Source organism: Aedes albopictus, chromosome 3, assembly GCF_035046485.1.
Source record: "Aedes albopictus strain Foshan chromosome 3, AalbF5, whole genome shotgun sequence".
NCBI classification, from domain to species: domain Eukaryota; kingdom Metazoa; phylum Arthropoda; class Insecta; order Diptera; family Culicidae; genus Aedes; species Aedes albopictus.
Window position 1 is genome coordinate 114,650,622 of NC_085138.1, and position 16,865 is coordinate 114,667,486.

General features: G+C 38.6%; 3 protein-coding genes across 4 annotated transcripts in view; all 3 read left to right on the forward strand.

The window, feature by feature from the left end:
• Window positions 1–5,647, forward strand: part of LOC109413823 (cytochrome P450 4C1) — a 53,509-nt gene extending 47,862 nt beyond the window's left edge. Inside the window, exons 2-5 of one of the 2 annotated variants that reach the window (XM_062860939.1) lie at window positions 4,103–4,297; window positions 4,374–4,559; window positions 4,614–5,243; window positions 5,300–5,647. In XM_062860939.1, the coding sequence (XP_062716923.1) occupies window positions 4,103–4,297; window positions 4,374–4,559; window positions 4,614–5,243; window positions 5,300–5,646 (1,358 nt within the window). In that variant the 3' untranslated portion in view covers window position 5,647. The remainder of the gene's footprint in view (window positions 1–4,102; window positions 4,298–4,373; window positions 4,560–4,613; window positions 5,244–5,299) is intronic. The other variant, XM_062860940.1, reaches the window with a different exon arrangement.
• A 5,035-nt stretch (window positions 5,648–10,682) lies between these two features.
• Window positions 10,683–13,397, forward strand: LOC115267638 (cytochrome P450 4c21-like). Its single transcript, XM_019706488.3, has 4 exons — window positions 10,683–11,368; window positions 11,431–11,500; window positions 11,559–12,103; window positions 12,165–13,397. The coding sequence occupies exons 1-4, from the start codon at window positions 10,828–10,830 to the stop codon at window positions 12,509–12,511; spliced, it is 1,503 nt and encodes a 500-aa protein (XP_019562033.3). The 5' UTR covers window positions 10,683–10,827; the 3' UTR covers window positions 12,512–13,397.
• Window positions 13,398–16,283: 2,886 nt separating this feature from the next.
• On the forward strand, window positions 16,284–16,865 carry LOC134290332 (uncharacterized). The gene has a single exon (XM_062857447.1). It carries the CDS (start codon window positions 16,284–16,286, stop codon window positions 16,863–16,865), a length of 582 nt encoding a protein of 193 aa, XP_062713431.1.

Sequence of the window (16,865 nt, forward strand, 5' to 3'; positions counted from 1 at the left end):
TAAAAATAAAGCTGCTCAGAAGGCTAATGAGCAACCCCGAACAAGCTGCTTAGCTTATAAAGTACCCTTTTATCTGAACTTTTGGTTACTTGGGAGTATTCGGGCCCATTTGAACAATGGCCTCAGAAGAGGGTCACAGTGTCAGCTGCTCTCAGGGGGGAAAAAGCAACTGACGAAATTACCGGGGCTGACCCATGACCCATGATTATCTGCTTATGAAGTAAACGTGTGATCAATTGCACCACGGGCCCGGCTCGGTTGGCACATTATATTAATAGATGATAATAATAACTAAATTGAGTTAAAATAGTTGAATTTCAAAGAAATGTGGCAAAATGTTAGGAAAGGTCAATTTTTCGATAGCCAAATACTAAAAATTAAAACAAAATTACTGTGAAACATGGGTATATCGTTTTATAAAAGTGTTTACTGTACTGCAGAAGTATGAGTGATACATATTATGGCAAACTATAAACATAATCGGAATATTGGTTGATAATACAATTACTAGTACTAATTTACTGCTCTGTTGTCTACTTTAACAATTAGCAATTATTTAATTAATGAATTGTATAATTTTACTGTTGCCTAGTTCAATAATTCTTTTAAGACTTTGACCAGAAATACTTCCAGGAACACATTCGAATATTTCCAGGGTTTTCTAAGAATTTCTTGCAATTCTTCTAAAAACTCTTCTATGGGTTTCTCAAGAAATTTTGTCGATCAAATCAGTAGTTATTTCAAGGATTGATTCAGCAATTCATTTAAAGATTATTCTGTAAATTCTAGCAAGAATTTCTTCAAGAATCCTTCCAAAGTCTTCTCCAGGAAATCTTTTAAGCCTTCGTCCTCGATTTTGTTCGAAGAACTACAAAGAATTTCTGTAGCCGTACTTCAAAAAACTCTTCCATGAAATCGATTATGAGCTCGCCTAGTAATTCAGCCAAGAATTCATCCAAAATAATAGACCGATTTCTCCAGAAATATCTCGTTTAATTAATCATGTAATTTTCCAAGGCTTTCTTTGAAAACTTTTTTAATACTTGCAAGAATTCTACCAAGGATTTCCTCAGGAATTCTTTAAAGATTTTTTCAGAAACTCTTACGAGGATCATCTCTGGGATTTCTTTTATATATTTTTTCAAATTTTCCTTATGATTTCTCCAGAAATTTTCGGTCACAAGAGAATTTTTTTGTAAGAATTTCTAGAAGTGTTCTTGGGTGAACTTATGGATGATTCTTGGAAAGTATTTCTCTAGGGATTTTTGAAGAAATCCTTTGCAAGAATTAGTGGAGAGTTTTCAGGTTATATACGTGGACGTATTCATATACATTGAAACCTCCATTTAAGTCGATGCATGACTGATCGGAAACAATTTTTACCGTGCAAGCAATGACTAAACACTACAGCTTTATATTTTTGACAAATCTTCTATGTCATGCAAAGTGTTAAAAAATATAAAAGGGTTTTTTTTTTTATTACCGTACGGGATTGGGCCGAAGGGTCCCAGATTTTCACGAAACTTTTTCCACAGGCAGGGCTCATGGATAAATGTTTAAAAAAATTGAGAAAAATGTGGGGTCGCCTGTTTTCCCGGAAAACTTAGGTGGAAATTTGTTGTTTTCCCTGACACTACTTTTTTTTTTGAAAAATCATAACTCAAGAACGAAGCATCGTAAGAAATTTAATAAAAATGAACTGGACAAAGATTTCCACAAAAAGTCTTTAGTTTTGTCATTGCTTGTACGGTAAAATTTATTTTCGATCAGCCATGCATCGACTTAAATGGAGGTTTCAGGGTAATTATTTTTGTAATCTTAGAGGAAACTTGTGGAAGATCCCCTGGAGGCATTCTTGGTGCAATCCATTGGAGAACTCTTGAAGAAACACTGGGAGAAAGCATAAAAAGAAACAATTGGAGCTATTCCTGGAGAAATTTTCGAGGAAATTCGTAGTAATCCTTAGTAAAGTTGTTGGAGAAATTCACTGAGGAATTCTTGGAATAAATTCAAAAGGAAAACAGCTAGAATTCCCATATGAAGAAATTAAGGAGTATATTTTTGGGTACTTTCAGGAAGAATTCCTGAAGAGCTTTCACTTTCATCTTGAAAGAATTTGAATTCCTGGAGAAAGTGGTAAAAAACTCTGGATGGATCCCAGTAATAATACTTGTAGGAATTCTTAAAAGATTTTTTTAAGTCTTTCTGGAGAATTCATTGGAAGATTGTTTGGAGGTATCCCTGAAAATACTCGGATAAACCTTTTAAAGAAGTTCCGGAGAAATCATTGGAAGAATTCGTGAAGAAGTGTTTTAAGGTTTCCTTGAGGAGTTTCTGAAGGAGACTTCGAAGATTTTCTATAAGAAGCCTGGAAGAATTCCCGGATGATTTCTTCAAAGAACTCACGAAAAAAAAATGCGAGAGTTTCATGGAAATCCTTGGAAGATTTCCTGGAGAAGTCTTGGGAAGCATTCCAAAAGGATTCCTTGGGAGGGTTCATGGAGAATAACCTGGATGATGTTTGAAGCATTCTCGGAGAAAATTCCTGGAGGAGTTCATCGAAAATGTTTAGAGGGACACTTGAGGTAATTCCAGCAAAATTCTTGCACGAATTGGAGATATTGCAGATGAAATCCTCGAGCAATTTGTTGGGCAGCCCTTGGATAGTAAATTATCGAAGAAATACTGAAATAAATCGTTGGAGAAAACATCGGAAAATATTATGAAGGAATTTAAAAAAAAAGTTGGTTGGGCAAATATCTGAAAGAATCTGTGAAAAAATTCATACAGAAACATCAAATTTTGGAAAATTCTTGAAGAAACTTCTGCAGAAATGCATTTATGAGGCCTTGGGAAAATCATTGGTATTCCAATTTGGTAGTTTGGGTTTCTAGGAGGAGTTTTTGGAGCAGTCCTTAGAGAACTAAAAAAAAATCGCGGAGGAACTCCAAAAAGAATTCATATACGAATTCTGAATAAAGAGTGTAGAATTAGGTATCAAGGTATCTTCTGACAAAACAAAAAAAAAGGAACTCTAAAAATAGAGAAACTCTTGCAGAAGGTTCTGGAAGAACTCTGGCATAAATTCCTAGTAATATTGCTGGAAGAATTTTTGGCAAACTCCTGAGAAAGTTTCTAGGAGAACTCCTAAAAAAATCTAGCAAAGTTTTGGAAGACTTTACATATGCCTTGCTAAATCAGGACGAATGGTTAACCACCAGGGATACTCAACACGAACTAGAAATCACCATTGCACTACAGAAATCATCATGAGACTCTCAAGATCACGGGAACCGCGAATACCATGGCAAATAATCCAACAGCAGCGCGACAACTCGAGTGGCACAGTGTGAAAAAACTAGGGTACCTGCGACATTTGCGGTTGTAAATTTGTTGCAAGAAAACAACAAGATCTAGAACTTAGGTGTCAAAGAACAAATTGTAGAGCGAGCGAAACAGGGACCACAACTTTGCTTGGGTAAAAAAAATGTCGATTTTAGCGTTACGTAATAAATTGACGCTGCCTTATGTGTGGCTAATTAAATTGCAATTTCGATTATAGAATCCTTATTGCTGGAAGGGCTTTCCGTTTGGGCAGGCTCTAACTCTGGCTCTTTCGGGACGAATCGCCAGAAAATTTACATTTTATGATACATATATATGAAACGTGATACACAGAAAGGCTATAAAGTATACACACACTAGCGAACCAAAAGCTGGATAAAACCAGGCTTGATAATCCTCCTCGAAAAGTGCGATTTTCGCCTCGAGAGTCTTTCTTTGTATGGGAGTGGAACTCGCGAGAGCTTTTTGAGTGTGAGTGGACGTGAGAAACACAATTATGAGTGTTGGACGAACTCCTCGCTGCGCGGCAAGCTCGCGCTCGCTGCTGTTGAGGATTTGCGTTGTGATTTCTGAGTTTTATTTTCACTCCTCAGAAAATCGCCGAAATCGCTTCCTCATTTTCTCGCGAGGGAGTTTCTGTCAAGCCTGGATAAAACTACGCTAAGCAATATGTTCTATAATCTGGTGGCGTGCTTAGGTTTTTTTCATGTGGTAAACAAACAAACAAACAGTTCAAATATTTTTTTTTCCATTGCAGAGAAACTTTTTCATTTTCTCATCAAGATTGGTAACACCTACCCCTCACCATTGGGCATCCAACTGGGACCCATCGACTTAGTTATAATTTATCGACCCGATCACCTTCAAGCGGTCCTAGCTTCACCACATTGCATAAGCCGGCCATTTTGGTACGATTTCTTCCGGGTCAGCCGGGGAATTTTCTCTTCGCCAGGTAATGTATTCTCCATTTTTTTTTCTTTGCTTTTTGAGGATTCAAGAAACGTTCTAAATCAGTTTTATGGTTTCAGCTCACATCTGGAAAGGTCAACGAAAGGTGCTGAACCATTCCTTTGGACCGGGTATCCTGAACAGTTTCGTGTCGATATTCAATGAAAAGAGTGCCATTCTCACCAAGATGATGGGCGCTCATGTCGGACGAGGAGAACGTGATTTTGGTCGAGAAATGGGCAAAGCTGCTCTGGATACAATTTATTGTACGTAGTGAATATAAATATATAGAATATTTTCACTAATTGGTTATATTTCAGCAACGGCTTTTGGACTCAACTTTGGTTTGCAAGAAGCTCCTGAGGGAGACAAATATCTTGAGGTGCAGGAGGAGTTCATAGACTTGGTATTAAAACGGATTTTTTGCGCCATAAATTACAGTGAAAGGATCTACCGACTGACAAAAGAGTACAAAAGAGAACAGGAACTGTTAAGCTATGTACGATTGTTAACTAATAGAATTATGCGTGCTAAGAACGCTGATGAAATACTCTCGGGAGCGATTGGATTACCATCAGTTAAGGCTGAAGAAACAGACGGTAAAAAGCCACAAATATTCTTAGATAAACTTCTCGAACTTGCCGTGGAGAACAAGCAGCAACTTTCCAAGGATGACATTCCAGAACATTTAGACACAATCATTTTTGCCGGCAACGATACAACCGCCACTACCATGAGCAACCTGCTGTTGATGTTGGCTATGCATCCGGACGTTCAGGAACGAGTTTATCAAGAAGTGATGGAAGCTTGTCCGGACATTGACCAGTCTGTATCCATGGAGGATACGGCAAAACTCACCTATACGGAATTGGTATGCAAGGAAACGATGAGGCTGTTTCCAGTGGGCCCACTCATTGGACGAATTGCTGAAGCAGACATCAAACTGGACGGTATGAGAAGCTGAGTAACCGCTGCTTATGGTTGCATTAACATATTTCTGTTTCAGATGAACACATGATTCCAGCAGGCACTCAAGTCGGCTGTGCCATCTATATGGTTCATAAGGATCGCAGCATATGGGGTCAAAATGCGGATGAATTCGACCCGGACCGTTTTTTGCCGGAGAACATCGAAAAGATTCATCCTTATGCGTATTTACCGTTCAGTGGTGGAATTCGGAATTGCATCGGTATACGGTACGCGTGGGTTTCTATGAAAATCATGATTGTTCACATACTGAGGAAGTATCGCCTGAAGACGTCACTCACGATGGACCAAATTACGCTTCACTATTGTATACTACTTAAAATAGCGAACGGTTGTTGGATTAGTGTAGAGGAAAGAAATAAATAGTATAATATAGTATAATAGTCGATGTCTTTTTTGTATTTGCAGTTTAACATTGTATGATCCCTCTCTATATTTAAGTTTTTTTTTTCTGATCTTAGGTGAGGGCGTAGGAAAGCAGAAGAAGGTAGACGAGATTAAAAAGCATAAAGATACAACTGCCGTGATAAAGCGGACAAGAACTAAAGGCATGGCAGCGGTATTCAGACCTAGACGCGATGCCTATGAGACTAAATTGTTGAATGTTTCAGAAGCTGGACAAGTAGCAGGGAAGGTCGAAGATATCAAATATCTTGGAAACCAAAGAGCGTTGGTTGACGAAGCTAAGGTCAACCAAATGGCGCAGATAAAGAAAGTTTGTGCTGATTCTATGAGTTCAATAACTGCGAAATCCAATCCATAACAGCTTATTTGTAAAGCGGACGGAGTCGTAGCCATTGGGAGAAATCTATTCTATTACCACTGTGATGATTCCTTGGTGTAATTCCATTATAATAGCAACACTTGAATTACTAGTGAAAAAATGTATGACGTGCATGGCACACATACGCTAATGTGCACACAACAACTGTGGAAGTGTTCATGGAGAATACTAAGCTAAGAATCTGAATAAACCTGTGTTGAAATGTAACGCCAAGAAGATAAAGTATCTAACCAATACTCTATGATCAGTATTTGGTGCAGCCCTATATTGTCTGGTTTCTTATTCAACAGTGGACTATAATCAGTGGGCCGCTAATGATTAGTAAGAGCAAAAAAGGTGACTGGTTACTCCGTGAGTTACTCATTCAGATATACTTTGCCAATTAATATTCAACAGTTCAAAGTGAGTGTCTTGTGTAATAAGGCTCTGTATAAACCAGTGTACGCCAAACTATCGACCACACTGAAGTGTTACACATTTTTATTTTACTATACTGCTTTTTGCCTTTCTCGTACACCAAGTATACTGGTTATCTGTTCATTTAAAAAATGAATTTCGATAGAAGGCTCGGAGGGTCAAGTCACATATACCAATCAACTCAGTTAGACGATTTCAGCAAGTGTCTGGATGTATGTATGTGTGTGTACATGTGTGTGTGTGTGTGCATGTGTGTATGTTTTTCTGTGTACAAAAAATCACTCCCTTTTAAGGCACTATTCATTGGCCGATTTTACGGATTCTAAAATTGAATCGGAATTTCACCGCATTGTTTGCTATTGAAAATGATCGAGGCGTTCCGATGTTATGGCCATTTCAGTGATCCGGACACACATGGTGGTCTAAAACCCAAGATGACGGCTCACAATACAATATAGCGGCATTTATAAGAAGTTTTTGGGGGTTACATACAAATGGCTGAATTACGAAAGGCTGAAATTACAAAAGGCTGAATGCATCAAAAGGCTGAAATAGTGATTCGACTAGTTTTCATACGGCAACAGCCAAAAGCCTAACCTCAACACTAACAACTCAAACATACAGATGTATCACTCTAATTGAGAATAATTACATACATACACTGCTTTAACGGTCTTTTTGAAAATTTGCTGATTGGTCGTTTACAAAGCCGTTGCACTCGTAATAATTTTGCTTGAGCTTGACGTTTGCCCGTCCTACTCCAACCGTCCAACACTTCATAGTTGGCCAAACTAAGTCCTAAGACAGTATTTCTCAAAAGAATGTAATATATTTCAAAGAAGGGAAAATCTCTGACGATATTGTTAGTAATTGTAATGACATCAATCTCCAAAGCAACATGACTCGAGATGATCTTGTTTAAAGAAGGAAAAATTAACGATATAATAATTATCAGTATTTTTTTGTATTCGTTGGTACTTCACTAAGTTCATTTTCAAAACAGCTTCTTCACTAAGTTCATTTTCAAAACTAAGGCCTATGCTGAGGGTTACACGTTCGATTCGCGTTCGTGCCATGAGCTTTCCATTATGGAAATTTCCTTGACTTTCTTTGGTATTGGGTATCTTCGTGCCTGTTACACGATATACCAAAGCTGAGAAGCAGGCTTTATCTCAGATGGAAGAACAATAAGCTGAATAACAAAAGGCTGAAACTCAAAAGGCTGAAAATATCAAAAGGCTGAAAATATCAATGAGTGTAGAATTAGCATCCAAGTTAAAATACACAAAATTAAAAACTAAAAAAAAAAAAAAAAATGAAAATATCAAAAGGCTGAAATGATTATTTGACACCATCAATTCAAGAACAGTCGTTCCTAATCATATCAAGTCCATGGTATGCTTTATTAATCAGCCATATGAGTATGGCAATATTTCTAAAAAAATAGACTGCTTTTAAAAGTAAAGAAAATCTTTGATGATATTATTGTGACAACTATAATGTCAACAATCACTACAATAGCTAAACTCGGAAGAAAAGCCCTTGTTTAAAGAATAAGAAACTACCGTTTAGAGTAACACCAGTCAAATTTTGTGTAATTGTGTCACCCAAACAGCCAGAGTGGTAAGTGCGTGGGAATCCAGAAAGACCTCGCTAAGGGTGACCGGTTCCATTCCGGGTCAGTCCAGGAAACTTTCCCGGCTTTGTTGGGCATATAGTGTCTTTTTGCCCGCCACATAGAATGCAAAATAGTCATTGACAAAGTAAGCGCTCAATTAATAACTGTGGAAGTGGTCATAGAATACTAATCTGAGAAGTGGGCATTGTTCTAGTTTAGGCGTTATAGATAGATGGAGGTGATTTCATGCGTTTATGTACTTTCAGCCTTTTTTTTGTTTTCAGCCTTGTGTGATTTCAGCCTTATTTTACGATTCAATAGTTTCAGCCTTTCGTGTTCAGCCTTTTATGAATTCAGCCTTTTGTAATTCAGCCTTATGTTAATATCCCTCCCGCATAGAAAAATACAATTCACAGTATCATGCGTATCATAAGAAGTTGGTTCGTGGAATAATAACTGTACCACAAATAATTAAATAAAAAGAAAATCGCGTTAAGTACTGTTCCTTTGAATTCCACTAAGAATTTGCATCTTTTGACAGATACGTATTTCGACCTCAACTGTAAGGTCGTCTTCAGTGTCTTGTACTTGACTCGACTTGAGTTATGGTCAATTTTGTGGAAAATGACCATATAATATATGGGTACATGGTCACTTTTCACAAAATTGACCATAACTCAGGAAAGAAAAAAAAAATTTCAGCGATCAGAGCTTATAAAACCACCTTCTCAAAAATATTTTTTGAAAATTTTCCGCGAGTTCGGGCATAGTTTTTTCCGGCTTTTCTTTTTGAATTTTCTTAACGGTGGAAATTTTTGTGGAAAACTTTTTTGGGCATAGTCTTTCGGCTTTTCTTTACGAATATTCTCAACTGTGGAAAATTTTGTGGAAAAATTTTTATATGGATTTCTGAGAAAATTTGCTTTCCTTTTCTAAAATAAACTTTGTTTTTACAATGCTTCTTTCTTTAGTTATGATTTTTCAAAATAACTATTCTCCATGCAGTTGAAACCTGGAATTTTCGACTAGCGAAGTTGGATTTTTCTCCAAATCCGTGCGTCGGACCTAACTTCGGAAGTGGTGCGCTGTATAGCGGACCAGGTTTACTATACAGCGCACCACTTCCGAAGTTAGGTCCGACGCATGGATTTGGAGAAAAATCCAACTTCGCTAGTCGAAAACTCCGATTTTCAACTAAATTGATAATAGTGTTAGGGGAAAACAAAAAAAAAATCCACCCGAGTTTTCCGGAAAAATAGGCGACCCTGAATTTTTCTTAAATTTTTTTTGTTCATATATCGATGAGCCCTGCCTGTAGAAAAAGTTTTATAAAAATCTGAGACCCTTCGGCCCAATTTGTACGATAATAGAAAAAATCCCTATTGGCCACGTAGTGTAAATTAGCGTTATGCTATGAAATGCTCTTAACAAACAATGCATTGTTCAACTGCTGACATACAACCGGCAACGAATGAACCTGGTAGGGTGCTTGTACCAGTTTTGGCTTCTCCGAGAAAACTTTTTTTAAATTACAATTGAAGAAAACATGAGAGCTTCCAATAGGGTCTTGTACCATTTGGGCAGGTGTACCTATTTTGGGCACTTGCTGCCATAACTAAGTCAATTTCAAACGGATTGATTTTAATTTTTGTATAGAGTTAGGCACGTACAGTATCTAACTCTATACAAAAGCTCAAATCAATTGGTTTGAAATTGACTTAGTTATAACGGCAAGTGCCCAAAATAGGTACACCTGCCCAAATGGTACAAGACCCTATATCAAATAAAAGCTTACAATTCACTGCGAGCGTATAGTAGAGAGCCAGCTGAGTACTTCTTCATTGTTACAATTCAAAGCATTTTCGAAGTGATCTAGGATGTTTCCCCAACCTTTTCACCTTTTGCAGTATTCGGTTATCAAAAACAAGTACATCCTTATGGTCGATACTGGTAAATAGAAGCTTGAAGTTTTGGAAAAAAATACTTTTTTTTATAAACTTTTCAACCAATTCAAGAAGTATTTTCAATACTCATATTATTTGTAAGTGTACCAATTATGGCTATAGTACCAATTCTTCGCCATAGTTGATTTTCACCCTTTAACGATATATATCAACAATAAAAAAAAATGTGAACAACAGATCACGTTCACAAAAGATGGTTGCACTCATTTAAAGTACACATTTTGCTCAAATTATGGTAGAAATAAATCATTTTCCTTAAAATTGCGGCTTCCTTGCACCCTTTTTCGCCATAGTGTACCAAATATGGCTAATCCCATAAAAAATGCATGCAAATAGTGCGAAAAGGAACCGAAGTTAAAAAATGTAGCCATAACTGGTACAGGGTTCCTATCATTGGCACACGCTGTAATAAATACTAAAAGTAGTTTTGGCTCCGTTTTTATATTTTTCCTGCAAAGTATGGACACTAAACTATCTTTTAACATATTGGTGGCATTCGTTGGTCTTCTTGTTGTTTTTGTACAAATAGTTTTCCTTAGGTAGTGCCATAATTGGTACAGTCACCCTATATTGTCAACTGAACAAATTCTATCAATAATCTATTAAAATCCGAATAACTATTTCTTAAGAATCAACGACGAGTGAAAGTACAGCCACATATCTCAGCCCATGCTGGCCGTTAATAACTGGGTGCATTGCAATTTATTTAAATAGAACCTTGATAGCGTCCCACCGACTCAGTTACCAATCATACCCCTAGCAAAATGGTGCAAACTGTGATCGTTCTACTGCTACTCCCGGTTATTGTGTATCTGGTGCAACGATGGAGGCTACGCCGTTTCAATCAGATATCTTCCGAGCTGCCGGGACCCGTTAACTATCCGCTCATCGGATGCAGTCATCTGCTTATTGGAAAGTCCAAAGCGCAGCTGTTCGCCTTTCTAAACAGTATCACCAAAACGTATTCGTCGCCGTGTCGAGGGTGGCTCGGTCCTGAACTGTTTGTTTTCATCGACAATCCAGAGGACTTGCAAGTGGTGTTGAACTCATCAAATTGCTTGGAGAAGGCTGACGTTTATCGATTTATAAGAAGCCTAAGAGGACTGCTTACCTCGCCAGTTAGTGTTTGGAAGGATCACCGGAAATTACTGGCGCCGTGTTTCAGTCCGTCGATTTTGTCCAGTTTTATGCCAATTTTTAACGAAAAGTGTAGAGTATTGGTGGAATGCGTTGGGAGGAATACAGAACTAGCAGAATACGATCCGTACGCAGACGTGTCGAAATGTACCTTGGATATGATTTGTGGTGGGTGATTGAATGCTTATTATGATAAGTTTTGTTTGTCTACTAATGTGCATATTTGTAACGGACGTTTTTTGGAACAAAAATGATTTTTCAAAACAGCGATGGAACAGAGTTCATAAATATTGTCCAAAAGTAAGAGTGTTTTAAAAATGGTTTAACTGTTAATAACCGCTGTGCTTTACTGTTTTAGTGGTTGTGAGCTGATCAATCATCGTATTTACAGCGTTTGGTTGCACCCGGAATGGATTTATCAAAAAACCAAATATTACCAAGAAGAGAAGAAATACTTTGACAAATTCTACAAAATATTGAACAAAATTTTGTCGGAACGACAAACATTGCGAAAAGATTTGAAAACTTCTGAAATCAACGAAAATGCAAGCCTGAATAAGCCACTGATTTTCATCGATCAAGTTCAAAAACTATCCGAAGAAGCTCAAGTATTCGACGACACTGATGTCCTTCATGAACTTAGTACCATAATCATAGGAGGAAACGAGACCTCGGCGTTGACCCTAACCCACGTGATACTATTGCTTGCTATGCACCAGGATATACAGGAAAAAGTGTACGATGAAATTGTGAACGTTTTGGGGAGCACTGACCCATCGATTACGGTTGACAACGAGCACCTTTCTAAGCTGAGCTACATGGAAATGGTGATAAAAGAATCTATGAGATTGCTTCCTATCGCAGCAGTTTTCGGTCGAAAATGCACTGCACCGACCCGCATATGTATGTATTGTATACTACTTCGAGTGGTCCTAATCGTTTGTAATCCATCATATAATTTCAGCAAAAACCACCATTCCGGAGGGTGCCAACCTTATTCTGGGAGCTTTCAACCTACACCGAAACCCCAAATACTGGGGCCCCCACGCAGACCAATTTGATCCCAATCATTTTCTTCCCGACCGAGTTGCGGAGCGGCATCCATACTCGTTTTTGCCATTCAGTGGCGGACCTCGTAACTGCATCGGCTACAAGTACGCTATGATGTCGATGAAGATAATGCTATGTTATTTGTTGCGCGCGTATCGGTTTCGATCACCGTTGAGATTAAATCAGCTGCAGCTGTCAATGAGCCTCACTTTAAAAATTACGAACAGGAACATGATGACGGTGGAGAGAAGGAGCATGTAGTTGTTGTGTAATGCTGGAGTATTACCCACAACCGGTTTTGCGTACCATTGTTGCGGGCGATAATGGGTCAACTAGGTGGACATAGGTCAAAGCTTAACCTGGAGGTTGTTCTGTAGTAAATATGCCGATACAGTATTAGCATTAGCATTAAGCGAGTCGCACAAATTCCTAGGTGGCACAGTCCTAGATCGCTAAATGGTTGCCTTCTTACCGTCCGAACCAAAGCACAAAGATTTGGGACTAATCTCTGACTCTCAGACAAGACTGACGCAATCCTTCAATGGTGGAGAATTGTCCTGGCCACGTCCTTGCGACTACTGAGCGATGGGAAAGGATGACACCTATGAAAGATGTAGACATCTCTACGATCTCTCAGGCGTATAAGTCACGGGAACTCGTTGGTAGATATGTTTGGTAAACGTTCAGGCTCACAAAATATGATTTGGTTATGTTGAGACAGTTGCCTGAATAATGCATCTGGTTTGTTTTTCCATCTTGATCGCTGTGGGACTGCGTGAACTGAATGCTCATTATCTGCGTGAACAAAATATTCATTATCAGTTCACACTATACACACAAACAGCAATACAGAAAATAAACTGCATCAAATCCTGATCCTGATTCATATAGGAGCCTGGCTACATATGTTAGGAAAAGAGCAAGATAAAAATTTGATGTGGAAGATCTGACCCGTATCGTACTATTCCAAGGTGATCTACGCACGTTACGGGAAGTAAATATGCCGCATAAAAATGCATTATAGTTTATTTTTTCATCCGTTCTAAGAAAACAATATCCACTCTTTAGTGATTTTATTTATAGGTAAACACCCATTGCGCACAACACCAAAGAAAAAAATAAAACTTCCAAAAATCAGCATTCATCTTGATAACTTTGAGCTTCATGTAACTATATCACACTTTGTTTATCCTGCCTTGACTCTTAGGAGGCCGGATATCTGTAGCATTAGCATTAGCATTATGCGAGTCGCATAAATTCATAGGTGGTACAGTCCAAGACCGCTGTTATGAGTGTTGCCTCCTTCCCGTCCGAACCAAAGCACAAAGATTTGGGACTAATCTCTGACTGACAAGATTGACGCAATCCTCCAATAGTCGAGAACTGTCCTGGCCACGTCCTTGCGACTGCCGAGGAAAGGGAAAGGATGGTTAGTTTTGGACACCTATGAAAGATGTAGACAGCTCTACGATCTCTCAGGCCTAGGTGTCACGGGAATTTGGATGTTGTTAGTGGAAGGGTAAACTCCAAAGGATACGCTTGGTCAACGTTCAGGCGCACCGTAGTTGGACTTCTTAGAATCAGTTGTCTGCCCGAATTATCCTGGTATCCTCGTCATCTTGATGGCATTTGGTTGAATTACTAGATTCTTCGGTTGATAATCTGAAATATAAAAGAATATTAACATCGTACGTCAAATAAGCTACATTATTAGTGATACGTTCGCCACAGTTACATATTTTTATAATATCATACGATAAATTTACCAGAATCCTGCTGAAATAAAATATTAATTAGCAGTACATTGACACAAAATAAACTACAAAACACGAAAAAGTGCATCAAACTTTGATCTTGGAATATTTACAAATACGGTAAATATCAAGATCAAAATTCGATTTGGTAGATCTTACATCGCAACGCACCATTCTAAGGTGATCTACCCACGTTACGGGGTAGGAGGCCGGATATCTGTATTTCATAAAATCCCACAGTCAATAAAAGTGAACACAGTTCTTGGATTGTTGTAGATTTGCTTCTTAGAGACAAAAAAAAAAAAAAAATAGTGATTACATTTGAGACATTATTGGCAACCTGGGGAATCCGGCATATGTACAAGTGACATAACAGCAGTATCTAATGTTTCTTCTTTCATATATTTGACAGAGTGGGCAGTTAGCTTAGGGTTTAATTGAAATCTCCATGAATTCAAGGCGGCCGTTATATTTAGAAGTGACACCACTAGCCTCTCTAATAGGTCCCACATGTTCGGAAGAATATCATTCCCATTTGCTTTCATCGTACTCCTACAGCTATTTCGAAGGATTCTTAAAACATTCTTAGTGTTTGTTTGCATTTGTATTTTTTTGAAATTTGAATGGTAAGTGTTCCTCTAGAAAAATTTCCGAAATTTCTGTTGAAAACTGTGGCTTAATTTTGAATATAATAAGACCGATCCATCTGTTCGGTAGAGCGAAAAAATGTTTTTGAATAGAATGAATTTGGAAGACTCCGCCACCCCAGCTAAATAATTTGGAATTCTATCTGTTGCATTTTCTAAACTTTTCAAAGATATTTATCCATTTTTTGTACTTCAAAAACTTCATCGGCGTATTCTCGGAAATAACATTTTAGGTTCTTTACAAAACTGATCTTTATTTTTTTTATAACGGGATCTTTCTCTGTTCCTTTTTAACACAACTTCAGCGGGATTTCATTTTCAGAAACTCTTCCTGGAGTTTCAGGTTTTGCATGTAGTTCTCTAAGAATTCTTCAACGGTCTATTGAAGCATGATTTATTTATTTATTTATTTATTTATTTATTACACCGTCTTCGATATAAATCGTACAGACTGAACTTATAAACTAACACAATTAAATTATCTTAGGATCTAAACAATTCTCTTCAGTCGGGTTTTAAAAACAGATTCGGACATATTAAAATCGAACACTTCACAAACATTATTAAACAAGCGAATGCAAGAGTCAAGTGGGTTATTGTATCCGTAATTTGTTCGGTGATAGGGGACAGCCAAGAGAGAAGAGTACCGGAACCGCCGAGGTGGAATATTAAACGGTATCTGCTCAAGAAGCGAAGAGCAGTCGGTTGCTCCCGTGATTATGTCGAAGACGAATAAACGCTGCATGTTCTCTCGCCTGGTCGATAGTGGTTCCAACCATATCAGTTTGCATCTTGCCGAATAAGGAGGAAGATTAACTGGATCGTTCCACGGTAGTAGCCGCAGTGCAAAACGGAGAAATTTCTTCTGCACACGTTCTACGCTGGCGATATGATGTACATAGTATGGAGACCAAACCTGTGATGCATACTCTAGTATGTTTCGCACTAACGAACAATAAAGTGTTTTTAGGGCGTACACGTCGTCGGTGAATTCCGAACCATGCCGGTGTATGAACCCTAGCACAGAAAACGCTTTCGCTGTTACAGTTCCCACATGTTCGTTGAAGTTCAGCTTTTCGTCCACGATGACTCCAAGGTCGCAGATTGACGTTACGCGTTCCAATTGTTCTCCATCCATATTGTAACGATAGTGATGGGGATTGTAAGAGCGAGTAAACGATATGATTTTACATTTTTGACTATTCACACGCATGCCGTTATCGCTACACCAAACCAACACGGTGTTGATGTCCTCTTGAAGGTCGGCAGAGTCTAGCGGTGAACACACCACACGGAAGAATTTAAGGTCGTCAGCAAACGAAAGTTTAAAAGACGAAAGCAGCAAACACCAATCGTTAACAAATAGGGTACTGGTTCCCTTATTAAGCATGTGGCTCCCATTTTCATCCTACGAAAAACAAAGGATTGAAGCGTTGTTTGTTTTGTTTCTTATTTTTGTATTTTTTGTTAGGAGTGAGCACGCATGAAAACAAAAAGAACGGAATCAATCGGTGCCGTAATCGCTTGTTTTCGAATAGGATGAATATGGGAGCGTGAGATTACTGATGGAACACATACCCTATGTTAAAAATCAGCGGTCCAAGCACACTTCCCTGTGGGACTCCGGACGTAATGGAAACCATGCGAGATTCGGTCGAGTTAACCACTACATACGCGGTACGGTCGGATAGGTATGACAAAACCCACCTCAGCAATTTCATCACGGAGCGGCTTAGTCAACGGATGAAGACCCACAGAGAAAAGGTAGACATATCGGTGCGTGGGATTGGTCAGTCAGGGACCAAAGTCAGGCAAAAAATCCAGGCGGTGGTGGTTCGCTCGCGAGTTTCTCAATTCTCGCAATCTATGAGCATCCTTGTTCTACCTAGCGTATCGGTGAATCTTCCAACTGCTACAATCAATACGGATGGTTGGTCGATACCCCCGGGGATTAAACTGGCTGATCCCGCCTTTTTCGAGTCTGGTAGAGTGGATATGGTGCTCGGTATGGAGTCGTTCTTCGATACGCTCAACGAATCGGTTTTTGGATGGGTGGTGTGTGGAGGCTTATCCAACTCAAGCCAGGATCTGCGCATCATTTGTAACGCTTCAGCAACAGAGAATCTGGAGTCTCTGGTTGCCCGGTTCTGGTCCAGTGAAGAGGTTGGTCCGGTCAAGGTACTACCACCGGAGGAAAAACGATGTGAGGACTAA